This window comes from Megalobrama amblycephala, linkage group LG6 (genome assembly GCF_018812025.1).
Source record: "Megalobrama amblycephala isolate DHTTF-2021 linkage group LG6, ASM1881202v1, whole genome shotgun sequence".
Classification (NCBI taxonomy): Eukaryota; Metazoa; Chordata; class Actinopteri; order Cypriniformes; family Xenocyprididae; genus Megalobrama; species Megalobrama amblycephala.
In genome coordinates this window covers 30613853-30635508 of record NC_063049.1, presented here as the reverse complement: position 1 = coordinate 30635508, position 21656 = coordinate 30613853, and the positions used below count along the sequence as shown (strand labels likewise).

Sequence of the window (21656 nt, the reverse complement as noted above, 5' to 3'; positions counted from 1 at the left end):
GTTTAAAATCTAATCACATAAGTGTTCATCTTCCATTTAAGTGTAAATCAAAAGATTCAATGACAATTACAAACCGTACAAGCTTCCTGAAAGTCGGGCACCATAAAATTTATTATGGTAAAACAAATCCATATTCACTCAAACAGATGAGATAGCTGTATTCTGAGAACTGATTCAGCAAATCGGTTCGTTCGGACACTAAAACGACTCACGATTCATCACTCACTGAACGAATCATTAAAAAAAGAACAGATTCATTAGAACGATTCATTTGTTCGTCAGACTAGTGAGGGCATCAGTGAGGCGAGATGATGTTGGCCCCTCGGAAGAACTGACAATCCTGTGCATCAGATACAGAAGGAGAAACGAAATTACAAATCCTACTATGGTGACTGAACAGTTCATGAATATCAATCAGGTTTTCATGACGTTACTTCCTATTCTCCTGAAGCATCCAGTCACATATCCTAATTAATATTCATGAAACAGTATTTTATTCATAAGTCCGCAGTAGGATTCGTTAATTGGCCATCTCAACAGCGCCCACTTTGACAGCGTCTGCCTCTCAGCCAATCAATTGCCAATTTGGGTACCTTATTAATATTCAAAAGACAGACCTTCGCCATAGTAGGATCCTGAAAATAGCAAGGGGGAAGCATACAAAAAACGCTGACTTCCTGTATTTTTTTTCTAACGAATGAATACATAACGCAGAACATAAGTGAGTGGGATATAATATCGGAAATCGGTATCGCTGCTGTTGCCACTGCTGTAAATGCGGATTGTTTACAGCAGCCCTCGCATCCTTTCCTCCCTCCCCTTTTCCTCTTTCCCGGAGCGCCGGAGCGCTGGTGGTGAGGCAGCGGCCACAGCTGCTCCCGCTTACCGAAGATAACGCCTGCAGACCCGGCCACGGCCGTCACATCACCCCGGGCCCCTGGAGGGTGCGATCCACAGCAAAGCAGGAAGCAAGCTTTGATGCCACATCATTGTGCAGGATCATCCTCCCGTGAAAAAAGCGAACAGCCTCGTCTGGATTTTATTAATCTTCACCTCCAGGTCTTTTCAAGAGTTTGGATGTACTGTTTCACATGATATGGCTGTTCTTAAACTAGTCGACCAGGTAATTGCACAAGGCTTTTTGAATTAACAATATTTTTTTGATCAATTAGAGGATGATCTAACTAATATACATAATGAACATAATAAGCATAACGTGATGCTCCATATATTCTTGCTGCAGAAACTGAATGATGTATTGCATAAGCCATATAAAAATGCATGTCAGCACATGCAAGTCTGTTTCTGCTGTCATGCATTTTGCTAAAACGACATTATTTTTGGAAGATTAAGTTCTTCCTGAAAGACAAAAATGGTAAGATCGTGAGCAATTCGTGCACATTTATTGCATAACTTGTGTAAAATTATCTGCTTTCATCTAGAGAGAACAAACTTCCTGCTGTCTGCTGTAGTGTGCTGTGATGCTGATGTTGATATAAGCTGCACACCGATCCAGGTTTCGAGAAGAAAACAGCTTAAATTCATTATTATCAGCACACCTAGTCAGTTTTCTGTTTTAACTAGTGTAAGTTGAATACCAATATATATGGTTGAGCTCCACCCAGTTAAAGCTCAGATTGTCAAGTTCCTTATTGTCACGAACATCATGATTGATTGTTCACTGAATCTTTTGTTGAGACATTAGCAGTAATTTAGGTTCCAACAATGCTCTGTGTTTGCAGCCTAGTTAGTAAAAGACTGAATTCATTATCATCTGATATTATCAGTGATATATTGAATACTGCTGCTTTATTTATTTATGTAAGCTATATTACACACTTGGAATGACATGTTCCATCTTTTGAGTCTAGTCACCTCCACTAATTGTTAGTTTTTCATGTGTCATTTGGTGGGAAAAAAGTGAGAAGGTTTAGTGTAGAGTAGATCTATTTCCTTAATGGTCACGTGATGCCCTTATATCTAGACAGACACTATTGCAAATGTTCTAAGGAGGTTGTCCTTGCAACCAGTAAGTTGATGTCTATCAGGGGCCCCATGAACTTCATGTCAAGGTCAAGAAGATTTTTCAGCTGTGAGAGTGTAGAGACTAAATGTTCGCACACTACACGGTTAAAGGAATGTTTCGGATTCAAACAAGTTAAACTATCGACAGCTTCATGTTGTTGATTGCCACAGAAACTAACACCAACTTGTCCTTCAATTTGTAATAACAAACCTGTGTGTACAGTAATGCATTTACAAAAAGGGTAAGCGATTCCAGAAGGTTTAAAAGCAGAAGTGTTCAGATCATATTTTTGATACAGCACTTAAATTAATTTGTTCGTGCATGTTCATATTTGAGCTGTATTCATTTTTTTTCTTTTTTTTTTTTTACAAAAACACAGGAAGAAATTTTTGCTTTCTTAACACTGGTCAAAAATCATGTCATTTATTTTAATTAATTGCTGTAATTTTATACATTTTATTTTTACTCTTAATAATAAGTAAAATATTTTCCAGAAAATATTTAAATAGTTTGTTTTAGCATGATGATGATGAAAAGGCCAACTGTTTAATTTTGGAAACAATTATTTAATTTAGTTGCCTTAATAATATCACTATTTTTTATATTTTCCTCATGCTATAAACTGGATTTTTATACAGAAAAATATACAGTTGCTTTTATATTTATCAATGAGGTCCCTCACAAGAGTATCATCATAAAAAGTTTGAAAACCCTTGGCCTAAATCAATCTTTAGTGGTGGTACTACTTTTTTAGGAGGATGAACTTTAGTGTACTTGCGTTTATGCTTAAAAGATAAAGCATAAACAAAGGTAAGGGAATAATTTACTGAGGTGAGTAGATTTTTTTCTGTGTCATGACAGGAGTTGGAAGATTGGATAATACTTTAACACATTTGCATTTTACATTCATATATTTAGCAGACATTTCATCCAAAGCGGCATAAAAATGAGGAACATCTCAAGCGTATAATGTTGTAAAGTTGTTTAAGTCTTGTGGCAATAAAAACTGTGTATTTAACGTTTATTCTGGCACAGTGCTTAGCCAGACCTCCATTAAAAGTGCATTAATATAAACGTATGTCTTGTTTGTTTTTACAGACTTAGACACAAGTTGAAATTATTTTTTGTGTGGTAATTGACACCATGCCCTAGGAAGTTTAACTTGCATTAAACCCATGACATTTATTTAGAAAGTTAATAAGCGACACTAAGTGTTCGTAGCGTCAGTAATGTTTACAGTCATTTTGGTCTTGTGTACAGTTTGATTTCCATACTTTGCCCCAAAGAGGAAAGGAACAGGAAGTTGTTGAATCTCAACATTCCCCTCTCATGCTTTTTTTAAGTCTCAGAGGGTTATATGACACAAGTTCAGAGAGCCAGAGAGGGAGGAAATAGAGGATAGTGCGTTTACCGCTTATTTATCAGTGCTTAAGACTTTAGATGGTTCAGTTATGCTCTTCATAACATACAAGTTTTTAATTTGTACACGTTATTGTGACTGTACATCCAACCAAAAAGACAGTTATAGTTTTGGTTCTATCCATCAGTTGTCAGATCTGAATGCGAAGTTGCAGTCGATTGTAAGAAAAGGTGTGGGTTTAAGTGGACTAAATGATTGGAGAAGAGTCTGTTGTTTCACTGGAAGCTCAAGTTTGATTAAACATTACATTTTAAAAAGAAATATGCGTGGATGAATTGTTACAATAAGATCAATAACATGCCTTTAGAAAATAGACTGGGTGAATTTCCATTTCATGCTGACCTTACACATCTGGGAAAAACACTGTCACAAGGAACTAGATTTCAGTTTTGCAGTTCATTTTTATGAGACATCAGCAGTTCCTCATTTCTGCTCTTTTGAAGAAGAGCCTGCAGTGTCAAAAGTGGACAAACCTCAGCCTTCATTGGCTAAGAAGGAAATTTAGCTCACTTCGATTGGGCGACGAGGGGACCGGGAGTTATGGGGAGGCCGTGTAGCCTATGCATGTCAACAAAGGCTTCAGTGTTTGAGTGTTTGGCTTTGGCAAGGAGTGGTGCTGGGAGGTCGGGGAATGTCCTCATTTGTGATGAGCCCCGTCCAGATCCCTGCTTGTGCCAGTGCTCAGCAATCTCGTCCCGAAGCTTTGTGGTGCCATAACACAGACAGCACTGTTGTCACCAGCTGTTGTGTTCTCTTTCAGGGAGAGACGAGATGTGTGCTTGTGTATGTGATCAAGACAGAGGCAACATCTCATAGTGAAGAGCATTCAACATTGTGTTCTCATAGATTCAATGCTCTCATAAAAGAGCTCAATAAGGATGGCCCGGGGCCAGCGTGAGAGAGTTTAGGCCAGTGCTGTGTTATAAATCTTACATTTGTTGATCTTGTGCATGTGTTTTTTTTAGGCCTTGTAAACTTAAACATTTGGTTTCTTGAATTTATTGAATGTTGTTGTTGTCGAATTCTGCTTATTTAAATGTCACCAAGAAAAGAATTTCTGGGGGCTCAATGGTGAACTAATTATTATTAAAGGGTATTTTTTTTTTATATGAAGGAAGTGTAATTGCTCAGATTTTCCTCTTTTATCGCTCAGGAGATGTTTCAGCTTGGTCTCAGATGTATCTTTTCAAATTTCTTGAACTGAGACTAATGATTAACTTGCAGTAAATATGATGTCCAGTGTTGTGCAGTAACTAGTTACAGTAATAATATTACTTTTTACAGTAACTAGTAGCTTAACTAATTACGGTAACACTTTATTTTACAGTGCTGTAGTTACACGTTACTACATGTAATTATTATAGTAATAACAGTAAATTATGCATAATTACAAGTAAATAACCCTAAACCAAACCCTAACCCTAACTGTAACTCTATAGTAAGTACATGTAGTTAATTAATAGTACTCAGTACTTATTTGAGTAATTACAATGTAACTACGGCACTGTAAAATAAAGTGTAACCCTAATTACTAATAAGATTTCAGTAATAAAATTACAGTTACAATCCACAGCTCATTACTTGGTTACTTTTAAAGGGTTAGAATTCTGTCGTTAATTACGTTAATTCGTTCTACACCCGTAAGACCTTCATTCATCTTCGGAACACAAATTAAGATATTTTTGATAAAATCCGATGGCTCAGTGAGGCCTGCATCGCCAGCAATAACACTCCCTTTTTCAATGGCCAGAAAGCTACTAAAGACATATTTAAAATAGTTCATGTGACTACAGTGGTTCAACCTTAATATTATAAAGCAACTAGAATACTTTTTGTGCGCCAAAAATAACAAAATAGCAACTTTATCATTTTTGAATGATTCGTAAAGCTTCGAAGCTTCATGAAGCAGTGTTTTGAAATCACCCATCACTAGATATTGTTGAATAAAGTCGTTATTTTGGGGTTTTTTTGGTGCACAAAAAGTATTCTCGTCGCTTTATAATATTAAGTTTAAACCACTGTAGTCACATGAACTGTTTTTAACCCTTTAATGCCTCAACTCCTACTGATTTGAAATCCAATAAATCCTTGGGAATTTTATTTTCTTGATTTTCACAACTTCACAGTCAGTATTACTTTACTCTGGCATTATATGGCTTGCCCACCCACATCCCTCTGATCCCGATTTAAATTATATTAATATAATTAAAAACCTTTTTGGAAAATGAAACATTTGCTTACAAACTTCTGTGATTTCTTTTGATAAAATGCATCATGGAATATAATCATATATGGGTAACAGAGAAATTATAGCTACAATTACCTTCAAGCTACACATGACAATTAATGAGATTAATTAATATTCAATGACCATTGAATATTTATAACAACTTCTTAACATGATCCTGTGTGGGTTTTGGTCAAATGATGAGGCAGAAATATGTTGTTAGTAACATTTTAGAAGAATTTTATGTGGAAGATAAGCAATTACAACTTCTGTGGGGCGTAAAGGAAACGTAATATAACTAGTAGTGTAACTGATTACTGTTGCTAGAAAGTAATAAGTAATAATATTACTTTTGAAAGGAGTAATGAGTAATAAATTAAATTTTTTTGAGTAAGGAGCTTAACACTGATGAGGTCACATTTATCGTTCTTTGGCAATGTGAAATCTGGGCCATTTTAATAGAAATCCACACAAACTGGAATTTTTCGTGAGGGCGAAAGATTTCCCCACGAATTTCAGATTTCACAACGGGTTCAAGTTGGTCACGTGTTGACCAACAGAAAGTTGCTTGATTTGAAAGTGGCTTCTGTGTGAGCTGTGCTTCATATATCAATACACTATATTAGCTTTTTTGTGCACAAAAGTTCTCGCTATTGTGACTGCACCTGAAAAATACAGAGCTAAAAGATTTTTTTCCGAGAGAGATCTCATGATATGATATAAAATCTCTGTATTTTTCAGGTATATATAGACATATATATGATATGGTAAGATGCATGAAAAGAAAAATGCATGAAATTGTTCAGCCATTGGTTCTTTTATAGAGCTGAGTAACTTGAAATGACTAACAGAAATGACTGATGGCTTTGTGGTGAATTGGCACAGCAGAGATCGTTTTTTATGGATGATGAAATGAGTTTGAAGTGAGTGGGTGTGAGATGGCCTGTTTCTGCAGCTGAAAATAGAGCAGATCTCAACAACACATCTCCTGTTGTCTCTACACCTTTGTTTGCATGCGTGCATGTTTAAGAGAAAGTCAAAGAGTGAAAGAAGCTTTTCTTAGAAACATATTTTGACATGTCAGAATTTTTTATATATATATTTTTCAATAAACATAACTTGTATTTACAAAATGCCATTATGTAACTCCATTACAGCTATCAGTTCATAGAGGGTTTGCAATGTATGCTGATATACTGGTAAGACATTAAAAGTTCCCCATCCTGTGTTGAGCCCTGAACCACCCCTGTGTGTTCATTTGCATGTTGGCTTGACTGCAAGTGTTCTGTTGTATAGCGGAAGTGAAAATGCTTTCCACGCTTCCTCTGTCGCTTCTGAGAAGGTGAAAAAGAGCAACAGGAAGTGAGATGTGGGGGTTATTGCAGATAGAGACACTGGAAGTATAGATGTAGCCAAGTTTGGCTCAAACTACCTCTCTTATCCCACGCATATGTCAGATTATCATGGTTTTCGTTATGCTGCCATTAATGTTTGGAACTTGGCACTTGAATTCAAGAAAATAACTGGCAAATACAGTTTCTAAATATATTTGGGATTACTTTAGTCTTTAGTCTCTTCATAAACAAGGATTGAAGATGATAATTATAGAGGAAATATGACTTTAATTCAGTGTGTGGTGCAAAGCTTCCTTGGGGCTCTTTGGGTCCCGATTTGGCCTCCCTGTTATGATGCCATTTTATGGAAATGGTGAGGCTGTGTGGTTTCAAAGCTTACTTGTCTGGTTGTGTTAGTGATTTATGCTGAGAAACGGAAACTTATCGTTTGAACTGAATGACAAACTTTAAATTATTCCATTAGATATAAACATTACGTTTATGTAATCGGCACAAGGATAATCTAGATTTGTGCATTGGAGAAAATGTGGTGCTTACTGTTGTATAACATGCTGCCACAATGTTATGGTGGTTGAAGGATGTTTCTGTATGATGTGAAGGTGTCCTGAGTGGTTTTTAGTGTGTTCCTATGTGGTTGCTAGGGCATTAATAGGTGGTTTCATTCTGGGTGGTTGTTAGCATTTGGGATTTGTTCAAATTTGTAACTTTAAAAGTTGCAGTTGCAGTCTATCTATCTATAGTCAATATTGTAGCAGCAGAGTCAGTTTCAAACCAAGCAGCTTTTTGTTGGTCAGCACAGCAGATACACAAGACCAACTTGAAACCGCTGTGGAGTCTGCTTTGGGAAATCTTTCACCTTCACGAAAAATTCCTGAATTCATATTGAAGTGACTGGATTTTCACTGAACAACAGTAAATGTGACTGCAGCTTATGTATGACTGTATGAACTATAATAACAGTGATGCTTCATGCTTTTGTTCTTTAATACCACGTTTAAATAATCTCTTGTTTTTCACAGCCACCCCTCGTCCAAGCCATCTTTAATGGAGACCCCGATGAGATTCGTGTGCTCATATGTAAATCTGAAGATGTCAATGGACTGGTATGAATAAGTTTCTTCTCTTCTTCTTCTCACATGACTATATCTCATCTCTTTGTTTCCTGGAGCACAATAGTCGAGAAATCCCTTGGAAAACAGCCAGAGATTTATATACATTTGTCTCAGTAAAGGCGACAGGACACAAAACAGTTTTCAAGGCCATTCTTCTTCCAGAATATTTATTTATTCTGCTTGTCTGTCTGTGTCCGCCCTAATGGCTCCAGCAAGAATTAGCTCGCTGTCCGAGTGTTTTTTATTGAGCCGCTGGTCCAAGTCATAATTTCAGGCTGCATGTGCAAACAGGTTCAGACAATAGACACGTTGAGATGTCACCACCGCAAGTGTGTGAGCACATTAATACACATTGACATCTCCATCAGTGATTGTAGAGAGCCAGTCAATGCTCCTTTGTTGTGGTGGATCCCTTGCAGTGACGCCCAGTCAGTATATTCCATTTAACAGTGACCATGTCTATGCCCTATTTTTTTGCGAAGGCTTTGCAGTCGACAATGGGACTTTCGAAATGTACAAGATTTTGAGGTTTGAAAATGCTGGAATGTACTGTTTAGATCACATGAGTCTGGTTTGAATGATTCAATTTTAGCGTTGATGTCGGTTTCCTGTTGAAACAGGAAGTTGGGGCAAGACATATAGAATGGCTCATCCTTTTTTTTTTTAAAAGAAAAAATAGACAGTAGCTTTTTGTTTATGACACAGCTTGCCAAATATGATTAGTTTTTTGCACTTGGTATGTGGTTGTAGATGTATTAGAAGGATTTTCTGTCCATTTTATTGGGGAAAAAAATGGTATACACCTCCAAGCACACTATCATTCAAACCAGGGGTGTCAATCTCAGTTCCTGGAATGCCAATGCAGAGTTCCAACCCTAATTAAACAGACCTGAACCAATTAATCAAGGGCTGCATCCGAAAATTGGAAAATGCTGGCACTTGGAAGGACACATTTCAAGGTAGGAAGGCATCAAGGCACATCCAAATCCAATGTTAGCTTCACTTCCTGTTTCCCAAGATACCTTCCTTTGATTGATTTTTGAAGGCAGCATTGATGTGTCCTTTGCTGCCTTTGATATCCCACAATCCTGTGCTTTCCATTCTGTGACAGTTGGTTGAGCTAGAAAAATAAAGATGGCGTCCGAAAGTTGTATTTGCTGGTCAGTTTGTTTGTAAATGTACTTTTTTGACCAACATTTTCCACTTTTGATGTAGTTTCTAGCGAGAAATTACTACTGTAGAGGCAGAATTCTGCCTGAAATCAGTTTTGTGAGGTGCCTTCATGCATAAACGCTGCCTTACAAGTCATTGTCTGATAGGGCAGCGAGGCAACAAGTCAGCTGCCTAGGTTTCGGACGCAGCCAAGGTCTTCGGGATTACTAGAAACCAGTAAAGTAAAAACAGTAAGGCAAAGACATTTATGATGCCTGAAACACAGACAGCAACATAGTGTGGCCCAGATCCGGCCCACATCTGGTACATGTGGATTACTTTTAAAAAAAATGCTATTCTTTTGAACTTTTTATTCATCAAAAAATCCTAAAAACATTAAGCAGCACAACTGTTTTGAATAATAATAGTAAGATATGTTTCTTGAGCACCAAATCAGCATATCAGAATGATTTCTGAAGGATCATGTGACTGCTGTAGTAATGGCTGCTGAAAATTCTCTTTTTTTTTTCAATCTCTCTCAGGACACTGAGAAGCGTGCTCCCCTTCATGCAGCAGCCTTCCTCGGAGATGCTGAGATCACAGAGCTCCTCATTGTGTCAGGTAGAGCTGCTCTCTTTCTCTCTTCCCTCCTTTCCTTCCCCACCTCCATTCCATAGTTAAAGCATCTAATATAAAATAAATGCATGTTCAAAACCCACTCAAAATCCAGGGAATAGTGTACCCAAAAATAAAAATTCTGTCATCGTTTTACTATGTTTTCTATTCTGGGAAACATGAAGGATGGTTTTGAATGACATGAGAGTGGGTAATTGATGACAGAATTTAAATTTTTGGGTGGACTATTCCTTTAAAAATTTAGCGAATCTTTATATTTATTGAGGTTATTATTGTTTGATGTCTCTTGTACTACTTCATTTTAGGGGCTCGGGTCAATGCCAAAGACAACATGTGGTTGACTCCACTCCACAGGGCAGTGGCTTCACGTAGCGAGGTGGGCTTAGTTGTTAAACACGCAAACATGTTTGAAAGAGAAACAGATGTTGTGTGATGTTGTCACGTGGCAGGATGCCTTTAAAACGATGCTAATCATATGCAGCACCTTTTGTGTGATTAGGAAAAGATTTTTTTCCATCCCTGGATGCTGATTGGTCAATAGTTCTACAGCTGTGTAAAGTACACAATATAGTGTCGACAATCATTTTCTTTTGCACAAAACTAGGATGCTGTTCGTGTGTTGATCCGTCATTCTGCCGATGTTAATGCTCGGGATAAGAACTGGCAGACTCCGCTGCATGTCGCAGCCGCCAACAAGGCCCTGCGCTGTGCTGAAGTCATCATCCCTCTCCTGAGCAGCGTCAATGTTTCAGATCGCGGGGGACGCACCGCCCTACACCATGCCGCCCTCAATGGGCATACGGAGGTATTGCAAATCGAGACTAAATATTTTTGCTTAATTCATAGCAATACATAATTAGATCATATTTTATTTTGATGCTGTTTAACACAATAAGTGTTGCAGAGGCAGTGACGCTGACTTTTAGATACAAAGTCACTTTTCCTGCACTGCGTTGTCAGCACAGCCTGAAATTTCTTTAGCTCTCAACAATGCAGAATGGTTTACAAAGTCATTATATGAATTGTGACACAAACACGCAGCACACAATAAGAGCTTCAAGAGACCCATAATTACTGCCGCATTACTGACTCATGCTTTACTGCCTGTTGAGACTGACACATGCGTTCTCTCCTCCATTTCTCCATCTTGTCACTGTTATTCACTTTCCTTTTTCTCTATCTTTAGATGGTTAGCCTCCTCCTGGCCAAGGGTGCCAACATCAACGCCTTTGATAAGAAAGACTGCCGTGCGCTGCACTGGGCAGCATATATGGGTAAGCGAACAGCCCTAAAAAAACTGTGACATGTATGCCCTTGTTTTCTTTTTTTTCAGTGGAACACAAAAGGATTTGTTCATGCTGGCTTCTTCTATTCAAATGTGAAAAATAGTTATGAGGGGGCTGATAAGCTGCAAAAAGGACATAAAATCACAGTTCAAGTAGTCTATACTACTTCCATATTAACTATACAATAATTAGTGGTGCATGCCAAAGGCAAAGCATCACTATTGTTATTCGTCATACTTATTATTATTATTATTATTCTGGACAAAACTTTGGTGTGCTACTCCTCCTACACCGTTCGTCATAGACCCATGAATGAGGTGTCAAATCGACCAGCTTATTGAGGAGAGGTGTGCTGCAGCAGACGAAAAATCAGACAAAAAAAATCCCATAGACTTAACATTGACAGAATTTTCAAGAATTTCATTGCTGTTTACACACACACACACACACACACACACACACACACACACACACACACACACACACACACACACACACACACACACACACACACACACACAGGGCCTTAGAACCCTTTCTTTCTCTCTCTTTCTTGCTCTCTCTCACTCATTTGGCTTATCTTATCAAGCAGCCAATAAGTAATTACCTAAAATCTTCATAGCCACACCCTAGCAACCAGTTACAGGTCCCTAGCAACCACCCCAAAGACTTCCATTGGAAAAAATAGATGAGAGGGGTATAAATGAATCAGAATGTCATAGAGAAACGTGAGTTTGACTCTTTAGATTTGGGCAGACATCCAGTCTATTGGTTTAACCCTGCTAACTGTCTTGCCATGCCCTAGCAACTATTTAGAGCACCCTAGCAACCCAAACCCAATAAATATCTTATAATATCTTGTAATCTGAATGTCATAGAGGGATTGTGGTTGGTTTATATCATTCATGATAAGCAGTCTTTGCAGTATCATCATTGGCAGCTGCCAATCCACTCCCTTGCAACCAAACAGAGTACCCTAGCAACCACCTAGCAACACCTTAACAACCACCCAGGATACTATAGCAACCACATACCAACACCATATCAACCACCCAGAACACCGTAGCAACCACCTAGCAACCACACAGGACACTTTAGTAACCACATAGCAACACCCTAGCAACTCCCTTGCAACCACTCAGAACACCCTAGCAACCGCCTAGCAACCACACAGGACACTTTAGTAACCACATAGCAACTCCCTTGCAACCACTCAGAACACCCTAGCAACCGAGTGCCGAGTTTTGCCACTGGAAATGTGTCCTTTTCTTCAGGAAATGTACATTCTAGTATTGTAATTGTTGTTTTAATGATGTGATTGCTGACATCATCAAGTAAGTTTAGAATGCAGTTAGAATGACAAACAAGTTTCAAACAAGTCCGAAGCAGAATTCTTGCACGTCACCAAACAACACACAGCAGCCTTTCCTTACTGAACTAATCATTTGAGTGAATAACCTGTTTATTATTTCATTTTAGAATGAATCAGCTGTTTTGAACAATTCATTCCATCCAAATGCTCTGCAGTGCAAAAATGCATTTTGTTGATACTGGTTTAATTTGACAGGTAATAGCCTATAGTGCCTTATTACTGTAATTTAATTTATTGATTTAATGTAAGAATTTGACATAAAAGATGACAAATTTAATAAGGTAATGTAAAATTCTGTTACTGCTGTGAACTAAACACTGCACAGTTTACTCACACACTGTAATATGAGGAATACGAAAATCTTCGGGTGTCAGTTTTTTTTAACTATAAACCAGTCAAGGTACCAGCATGAAAATACTCTCAGCAAAATATTGTCTAATTGTCATTAACCAAAATCCCCAAAAATATTGAGATATGATTAGTCAATGTCGCACACCCCAACATGCTAATTGTGTGCAATATTCCAAGTCTTCAAAAAGAAATGAACATTCATATTGTTTTTTCCTCAAACTAGCACATGGCTCACATGTGCACAAGTAGAGCTTTTATGGTGTTTTTGTCCTTTTCTGAGCTTGACAGACCTCGGTCACTTTCTGATTTTGTTTTATGGAAAGAAGTCAACATTCTGGAAAACATCTCCTGTTTTCCACAGAATCGTGTTTGAAATGACATGATGGAGAGTAACTAATAACAGATTTTTCATTTTTGGGTGAACTCTGTTTAATCTGCCATATCTGTGTTCATGAGCTCCATTCTATACTCTTGCAGGTCACTTAGATGTAGTGTGTTTATTGGTGAGTCAAGGGGCCGAGATCAGCTGTAAGGACAAGAGGGGATACACACCTCTACACGCTGCTGCTTCCAACGGTCAGATCGCTGTGGTGAAACACCTGCTCAGCCTGGCTGTAGAGGTACCTAGGATGCAAATAGATACATATAGGGAAGGGAGCATGGAGTCATTGGAAAAACATCTAGTTTTAGCTGACCATTACATTGTATGCTTCACTCGTAGATAGATGAAGCCAATGCCTTTGGGAACACAGCACTGCACGTGGCGTGTTTTAATGGGCAAGACGCAGTGGTCAGCGAGCTGATCGATTATGGTGCTAATGTCAGTCAGCCAAATAACAAGGGCTTCACACCTCTCCACTTTGCTGCTGCGTCCACCCATGGTGCCCTGTGTCTAGAGTTCCTGGTCAACAGTGGAGCTGATGTCAATGTTCAGGTATGTTCAGTTTGGACTAAATATAGACAGACAGTCCAAATCCTGTGTGCTTTATGCGAATAAACATTTTGCGATGTTTCCTCAGAGTCGAGATGGGAAAAGCCCTCTTCATCTGACCGCAGTGCACGGACGATTCACGCGCTCCCAGACGCTCATCCAAAACGGTAAAGCTGTTTTTAGCCGGCTGAAGGACCATTCACACAGAAGGTGTTTTTGTGGTACAAATGCGAGACACAGGTCAAGTTCAGCGTTTAAACATGTCCGTCTACCATGTGTTTACATAGAAAAACAATGGAAAAGTAGCTCGCTGGAAGAAGTCTGAATCTAAACTGCCTTTGATTCTGATAGCGACTGATTTGCATGTACATTGTGAGTACAGTTGTGTGTTTTTGATACAGGTGGAGAGATTGACTGTGTGGATAAGGATGGAAACACTCCGCTGCACGTCGCTGCTCGATACGGCCATGAACTTTTAATAAACACTCTTATCACAAGTGGAGCTGACTGCACCAGGTTTAACTCTGCATTTCGATCTTTGTTGAAAAATTTGCTAAAGCATCATTACTTGTTGTCTCTGATAGACTCTTCACTTCTTTCTTTCTTCTGCAGAAGAGGTGTACACGGCATGTTCCCCTTGCATTTGGCTGCTCTGAATGCTCATGCCGACTGCTGCCGGAAACTCCTCTCCTCAGGTACCAATTATACCACCGAATCAAATGAGTTACACTGCATTAATATAACATTGTAAACCTAGCGTACACCTTTTTTTGCCTAAAATGTGCATGTAATTTACATATTAAGACAGCGCTCATGCTGAAGATGCAAGGTTGAATCTGGCTCTGGACATTTCCTGATCCCATTCCTTTTACTTCTCCCATTATTTCCTGTTCTTTCTAAAGTACTTTACTTTACTTTACTCAACTGAAAGATATCTCTTATGCTCACCAAGGCTGCTTGTATTTGATCAAAATACAGTAAAAACAGTGATACTGTTAAATATTATTATAATTGAACAGAATGGTTTTCTATTTAAATATATTTTAAAATGTGATTCATCCCTGTCATGACAGCTGAATTTTCAGCATCATTACTCCAGTCTTCAGTGTCATATGATTCTTCGGAAATCATTCTAATATCCTTATTTGATGTTTAAGAAATATTTCTTATTATTATCAAACATTTTTTCAGGATTGTTTGATGAATAGAATTTTCGAAAGAACAGCATTTCAAGAACAACATCAGAAATGTCACTTTTGATCAATTTGATGCATCCTTGCTGAATAAAATACTCCTTTCTGAATAAAATTATTTGTAAAGGTATTAGATTTAATGTCATTGACCACAAATCACTCCAGGTGTGAGAGACTTTAGGTACTCATTATTGAGGCTTGTTTTGCATTCTGTATGTTCTTTCAAGCAATTAAAAAAAAAAAAATGGATCACTCATTGATGTCCATTTCCCTAAGAAAGCTTTCATATCCACGCCGGATGATTTTACATAGGAAGTCATCTGACATGTTCTGTACATCAACAGTTCCTGACCTTACATGCTCTTGTGTCTAAATGGGAGCAAATCCTTGCAGTCATGCTCCATCATCTAGTGAAAACCTTAAAACTGGAAGTTATTACAACAACAAAGGGAGGACTAACTCCCTATTGATGCTTATGATTTTTTAAATGAAATATTCAGTAATCACTGGCTATGGCCCACTTACTTTTGGCCATATAGTGTTGTCTATATCGAGATGAGGAAGGGACCAAGTACTGAACCATGAGGTACCCCTCAAATTGATGTGACTACTTCTTTGTGTTAAATGCTATTCTTCCTGATGTAATTAGGTTTATTCTGTGAGTTAAAGATCTTTTGTCTCTAATAGACTGGCATGAATTTTTCCTCATGTCTCTGCTGAGGTCTGGCATGCCCTTGTTTCTGTGTGCTTGCTTAACTTGGACTCTTGATCATGGGATTGTTGTAGAAGAAACATTAGATTGTAGATCCTATAGATCTGTACATTTAAATAGTTCTGCTTGGTTACACACCTCTGTGAGCGATGTGTGTTTGTCTTGTGTTTCCTGTGTGCACTGTGTTTGTTTTTCCTGCACTAACATACTTTCTCTGTCTCTCTTTCTGGACTGTCTCTTTTTTGGACTCCTTTTTCCCCATTTCATTCTTTTCCCCTCATGCATTCTGACACTGTGGCTGTCTGCGTCTGGTTTGTGGGGGCACTTTCCTCTTCTGTGCACTGCATCCTTCCTCCCCATCCTTCCATTCCTCTACAGGACGGAGGTATACCATAATGTGCCCTCTCAATAATGACTCGGTCCTGTCTGCAGGCTTTCAAATCGATACGCCAGACAACCTTGGGAGGACATGTCTACACGCTGCGGCTGCGGGCGGGTGAGTCTGTCTGTCTTGCATATTTGGATTAAATATTTTGACTGTTGCAGTCCCAATCGGGCTTATGACCCGTAAAGCTGCCTGAATCATAATCACGCTGTTGGCCAGAGGAGGACTGGCCCCCCCGACTGAGCCTGGTTTCTCCCAAGGTTTTTTTTCTCCATTTTTATCACCTGTTTGTCACCGAATGTCACCTGTTGGAGTTTGGGTTCCTTGCCGCTGTCGCCTTTGGCTTGCTTAGTTGGGGACACTTGACACTTTTTTGATCTGCCTGCATCGACACCACTGTATGCGAACTGAACTGAGCTGGACGATGACATCACTGTTTTCACCAGTGCTGATATATAAATTAACTAAATTAATAACTATCGATTTTTACAACGGAATGAATCAATACTGAATTTTCTTAAGCTGGACAATGACACCATTTTCTTTATGAGCTGCTGTGCAGCCAAAATTGTTTACCAGTTATTACTGTAAAGCTGCTTTGACACAATCTGCATTGTAAAAAGCGCTATATAAAAAAAGGTGACTTGACTTGACAGTCCTATTGGACTGCGGAAAAAATACCTTTCTGAACAAATGTGATCAGTTGTTGTGCTGGAAATCAGGAAAAACTCAATGCAAATCATGGTCTGTCTGTTTCCTTATACTGTTTCTGATTGGATATTTTGTAACAGCAGTTATATCATGTTGAATGTGATACAAAATTTAAGTTATATATACCCAAACACAATACCTAAAAATGCATGAATACAATACCAAAACTAATGATTACCCCGTCGTCTGAAATACCGGTATTGTTTGACCTGTTGTGTGTCTGTATATCAGCTCATGGCTAAACTCTCTCTCTCTCTCTCTCTCTCTCTCTCTCTCTCACTCAGTAATGTGGAATGTGTGAAGCTACTGCTTAGCAGTGGAGCTGATCATAACCGCAGGGACAAACATGGAAGGTGAGGTATTGGTAAATGCAAGACATTTACGTCAGAATAATTGCTCATTCACTTTTCATTCCTGTGCTCTCTTCAGCTGCAGTTAAATACTGAATCTTTTACATAGACTGTAAAATATCTGCACTATTCATTGCATTCAGGAGCAGTAATCACATTTTTTAAATCATACATTTTCATATATTTTTTTTACAGCATTAACAATGTTTTTTAAAGCATTAAGACATTATTTTTTAAAGTATTTTAAAATATCAGCTTAATGGAAAACTGTTGCTTTTGGAATACAGTAACAATTTACCAATATATATTCACATTTTATTATAAATAATTTTTAAGTAATATATATTTTAAATTTCATTGTGATATATGATAGATAAAGATTAAGTAAGTTTTCAGGAATACGAGAAAGTGCTAAATTAAACTCAAATCTCAAGTTTTTTGTAGATATTTTCTCAGCTGGTTTGTAGAATACATTAAATGAAATCATACTTTTGTTCTGATTTCTTTTTTTTTGTACTTTTAGATCATACTTACATTTTGTTAACTTTATTTTACCTCTTTCTGTTATGGCTGTTGACAGGACCCCTCTCCACTATGCGGCAGCTAGTCGACACTTTCAGTGCCTGGAGACTCTGGTGTCCTGCGGTACCTGCATTAATGCCACTGACCAGTGGGGGCGCTCTGCTGTGCACTACGCTGCTGCTTCTGACTTGGACCGGAGGTATACACATTTACACAAACAGCAACATCTGTGATTTCCTCCTACAAGATTCAGCTAAAAATAGATTTGCTGCAGAGTTTCTAAAAATAAACAAATATCACATTTATAGTAAAAGAGATCCTTAGCTCTTTGGGGCATGATATTATGAAAGGTGTAAATGCAAAAATACTAAAACATCCTTCACCCTAATCATAGTTTGTACTTTTAACGGTGGGACAGTGGAGTAAAACACTCCATGACTTGAGGGTCAAAACATCCCCACACCACATGTATAGATTACAGTGCACAAATGGAGCTAGTTGTGGCCAAGCAACATGTAATTGATTGCTGTAGATGCATGTCTAACACGATTAAATGATGTAGACACCGGCATCTGTTGTGCAACAGCAGGTGAAATCGAGTGCACTGTCAGTCCCCATCTCTAGAGACAGCTAGCAGCTAAGTAACGCATATATCTGTGTTACCATGGCAACCACAGGCTTTTTTTTTAAGTCTCATGTCATTGGGATAGTTAATGTGCAAAGACGGGTTTGACGTCAATTTACGGAAACACCTTTGTGCTTATTTGAATTAGATTAGCTGCAAGATTTCACTGGCACAAATAAAAAAAAATGTGATGAGTAATGAGTTGGTAACTGTAGTTTCTGACAGCAACTTAGTAACATTTTAATTAATATAGTTTATTTTTGATAACACTTTGTTTGGTCACACTTTAAATTAGGGTCAAATTTTCACTATTAACTACGACTATTGCCTCAATAAACTCCTAATTATTGCTTATTAATAGTTAGGTAGTTGTTAAGTTTAGGTATGGGGTACGATTAAGGGATGTAGAATATAGTCATGCAGAATAAGGCATTAAAGGATTAGTTCACTTTCAAATTAAAAGTTCCTGATGATTTACTCACCCCCATGTCATCCAAGATGTTCGTGTCTTTCTTTCTTCAGTCGAAAAAAAATTAAGGTTTTTGATGAAAACATTCCAGGATTTTTCTCCTTATAGTGGACTTCAGTGGAGCCCAAACGGTTGAAATTTACAGTTTCATTGCAGCTTCAAAACGTTCTACACGATCCCAGACGAGGAATAAGGGTCTTATCTATTCTAGAGAAACCATCGCTCATTTTCTAAATAAATAAATAAAAAAAAAAAAAATTATATAAGTTTCAACAAAAAATGCTCATATTGAGCTAACTCTCTTCTTCTTCTCTATTGGAATTCCGGCAGTGTAGACGCTGCTAAGTGTATTACTGCCCTCCACAGGTTAAAGTTTGAACTAAATTGTTATATACTTGCACTAGCATATAGAGTGCCTCAGGGATAATGCATTTTTGTAGGCAAAACCCGGAAGCGAGTTAGCATTTTAGGACTTCCGGTTCCAACGCTGTAAAGTCTATGGATTTTTTTTTTTTATTACTTATTCTTCTTATTAGGTTTTTGTTGTTATTGAACATACAAGAACACAAAGGGTTTTCTAGGGTCTTCTAGTCATCTCACCAAGACATTATGTCTAAAAACATTTATATGCACTTTACATATACAATCGACTAAACCACAGATGGACATGTTAACCATTTCCTCCATTTTCTCTCAAAGATTTGCATTTGCAGCCGAAGTACATGAGTGATTTTTTTTTTCCATTTCTCTAACCTCTGTTATCATTTGAAGCCACTCTTCTCTCGTAGGTGGGTCTACTTTATACCATTTCCGGGTTATTGCCTTTTTACTTGTTGCCAATAAAATCTTAAACAAATATTTGTCATCTTGTCCTACCTCATCTGGAATATTTCCCAGATATAAAATAGAGAATGATTTGGGTATATGTATAGTAAAAACAGTATTGATAGTGGAGCATACTGCTTCCCAGAAACCATTCACCTTTGGACATTGCCAAAAAATATGTGTATGATGGGCTTTTTCTGCCCCACAGCTCCTCCAACATGGATGAGAGTTTCTTGTTTGCATTTCCTTAAAGTCCCTGTAAAGTCAATTCTGAGAATTCTTTCTAAACACTTTATAAATGTTACAAATGTATTGCTGAAACACACTACAAAGACTGTGAATTGTGTAATGCTTAATTGTGAAGTTAGAGCGTTAAACAGTTTTTCACCAAGTCTCTGTTCAGGATTTTTTGGGCGGAGCTAAAACGGGGGTCTGATGACGCACTTGGACCCCCGAGCATAGCCCCTCCCCTAACACTATATTTACTGTCGATGACGCACCGAGCGTGGCGCCGCCTCTAACGCTACAGCGGTTCACTCGCTCAATCTCGAGTGTCATTACGGTTATACAGCCCTTTGCACATTTACATGGTTGTTATAATATACAATATGCTCGGTCTCCTTATTTAAATTGTCTAAAACGACGATATGAAATATTCTAAAGTGATCGTTCTACACCAGATAATTTTACAAACTTTCATCAGACAGCTGGGATTCACAGATAATCCGCTGTTTTTGGTAATTGTGACTGAACAGACCTCGGCCCCCCTCGCGCCTCGGCCTTCCATAACCGATGATATATGGGGCTGGACATAGTCTCTCCCGTCCCGGCCTTCATCCTCCCGTCTCGCGGCACCGTCATTTGTCGACTCGACAACAGTCGGCAGTTCGTGCCCACCAATGAGTGCAAGTTGCCGAGTTTGCTTATGTTATAATTAGTAGGTAGTCCACAGTAACTCTGCTAAAATTTGCAATCATCTAAATGATTCTTTTTATATGCATCAGTATGTTTGACTCATTAGACTCAAGTTAGTTGAGACTGCAGCTCTCGCGAGTGGGCGTGGTTTCAGCGCCGCCAGAGGACACGCCCCCAGCGTTTGAGAGCAGAGAGCGCTGCCTATTTTTTCGAGATTTTGATAACTTATTTAATTTATTTGCAGATTTTTTTAATCATTCAAATTTGGCTGGGTGGTTAATAACACATTTTTCTGCAGAGTGAAAAACTCAGAACACATAATTTAAAATGACTTTACAGGGACTTTAAGTCTTGGTGTGCTAAAAAAATCGAGTCAAATTTTTCCAACAAAACTCACGCCAAATTCTTGAGCTTGTTGAGGTATGTGGAATGGTACATATTTTAGTCCATTCATCAGGTAGTAAGGAAATACCCGCCTCTTTTTCCCATTTTAGTCTGATATATTCTATTGAATGATTCCTTGAGTTACTTATTGCATTGTATAATTTGGATATAGTCTTACTTGTACCTTTCTTACATGCCTGTATGATAACTTGCACTATCTGATTAATATCAGCATTGTCCTTTATTTCCTTCAAATAATACTGACGGACTTGTAAATATCTAAATAGGTCTTGATTTACAAGGCCAAACTTGTCTTTTAAAGTTTGAAAACTTTCCATATTACCATTGTTTATAATTGTACAGAGTGCAGAAACAACTAAATAGGTCCATTGCGTGAACCTATGATCCATTGTCCCTGGTTTAAAATCTGGATTATATGCCACCCAATTCAAAATCTGGATTTGTTTCTCCAAATGAAGTTCTTTTACCATAGTAAACCACATTTTTAAAGTAAATTGTGTTATTGGGTTAATATATTGGATTTGGTTTTGAAAATTAGATTTTTTTACCTATTAGAGCTTAAACTGGTATCCCTTGAAACTTATTTTCTATTTCTTTCCACTTCGTCTCCACCCCTAAATCACACCAACAAACCAATGGTCTCAGCTGGGCTGCAAAATAATAGTCTTTCAAATTG

The 21656-nt window shown here is 38.0% G+C and overlaps 1 protein-coding gene across 5 annotated transcripts in view; it reads left to right on the top strand.

Annotated features, from left to right (window-relative positions):
* The first annotated feature begins 630 nt into the window (after positions 1–630).
* ankrd44 (ankyrin repeat domain 44) overlaps positions 631–21656 on the top strand; it is a 32412-nt gene continuing 11386 nt past the window's right edge. For 2 of the 5 annotated variants that reach the window (XM_048193881.1, XM_048193877.1), the window contains exons 1-14: positions 631–1123; positions 8048–8131; positions 9835–9913; positions 10234–10304; positions 10533–10733; positions 11115–11202; positions 13415–13557; positions 13659–13871; positions 13957–14035; positions 14270–14384; positions 14481–14563; positions 16152–16269; positions 17154–17222; positions 17800–17940. In XM_048193881.1, the coding sequence (XP_048049838.1) occupies positions 1097–1123; positions 8048–8131; positions 9835–9913; positions 10234–10304; positions 10533–10733; positions 11115–11202; positions 13415–13557; positions 13659–13871; positions 13957–14035; positions 14270–14384; positions 14481–14563; positions 16152–16269; positions 17154–17222; positions 17800–17940 (1511 nt within the window). In that variant the 5' untranslated portion in view covers positions 631–1096. The remainder of the gene's footprint in view (positions 1124–8047; positions 8132–9834; positions 9914–10233; positions 10305–10532; positions 10734–11114; positions 11203–13414; positions 13558–13658; positions 13872–13956; positions 14036–14269; positions 14385–14480; positions 14564–16151; positions 16270–17153; positions 17223–17799; positions 17941–21656) is intronic. The other 3 variants (XM_048193880.1, XM_048193878.1, XM_048193879.1) reach the window with 3 other exon arrangements.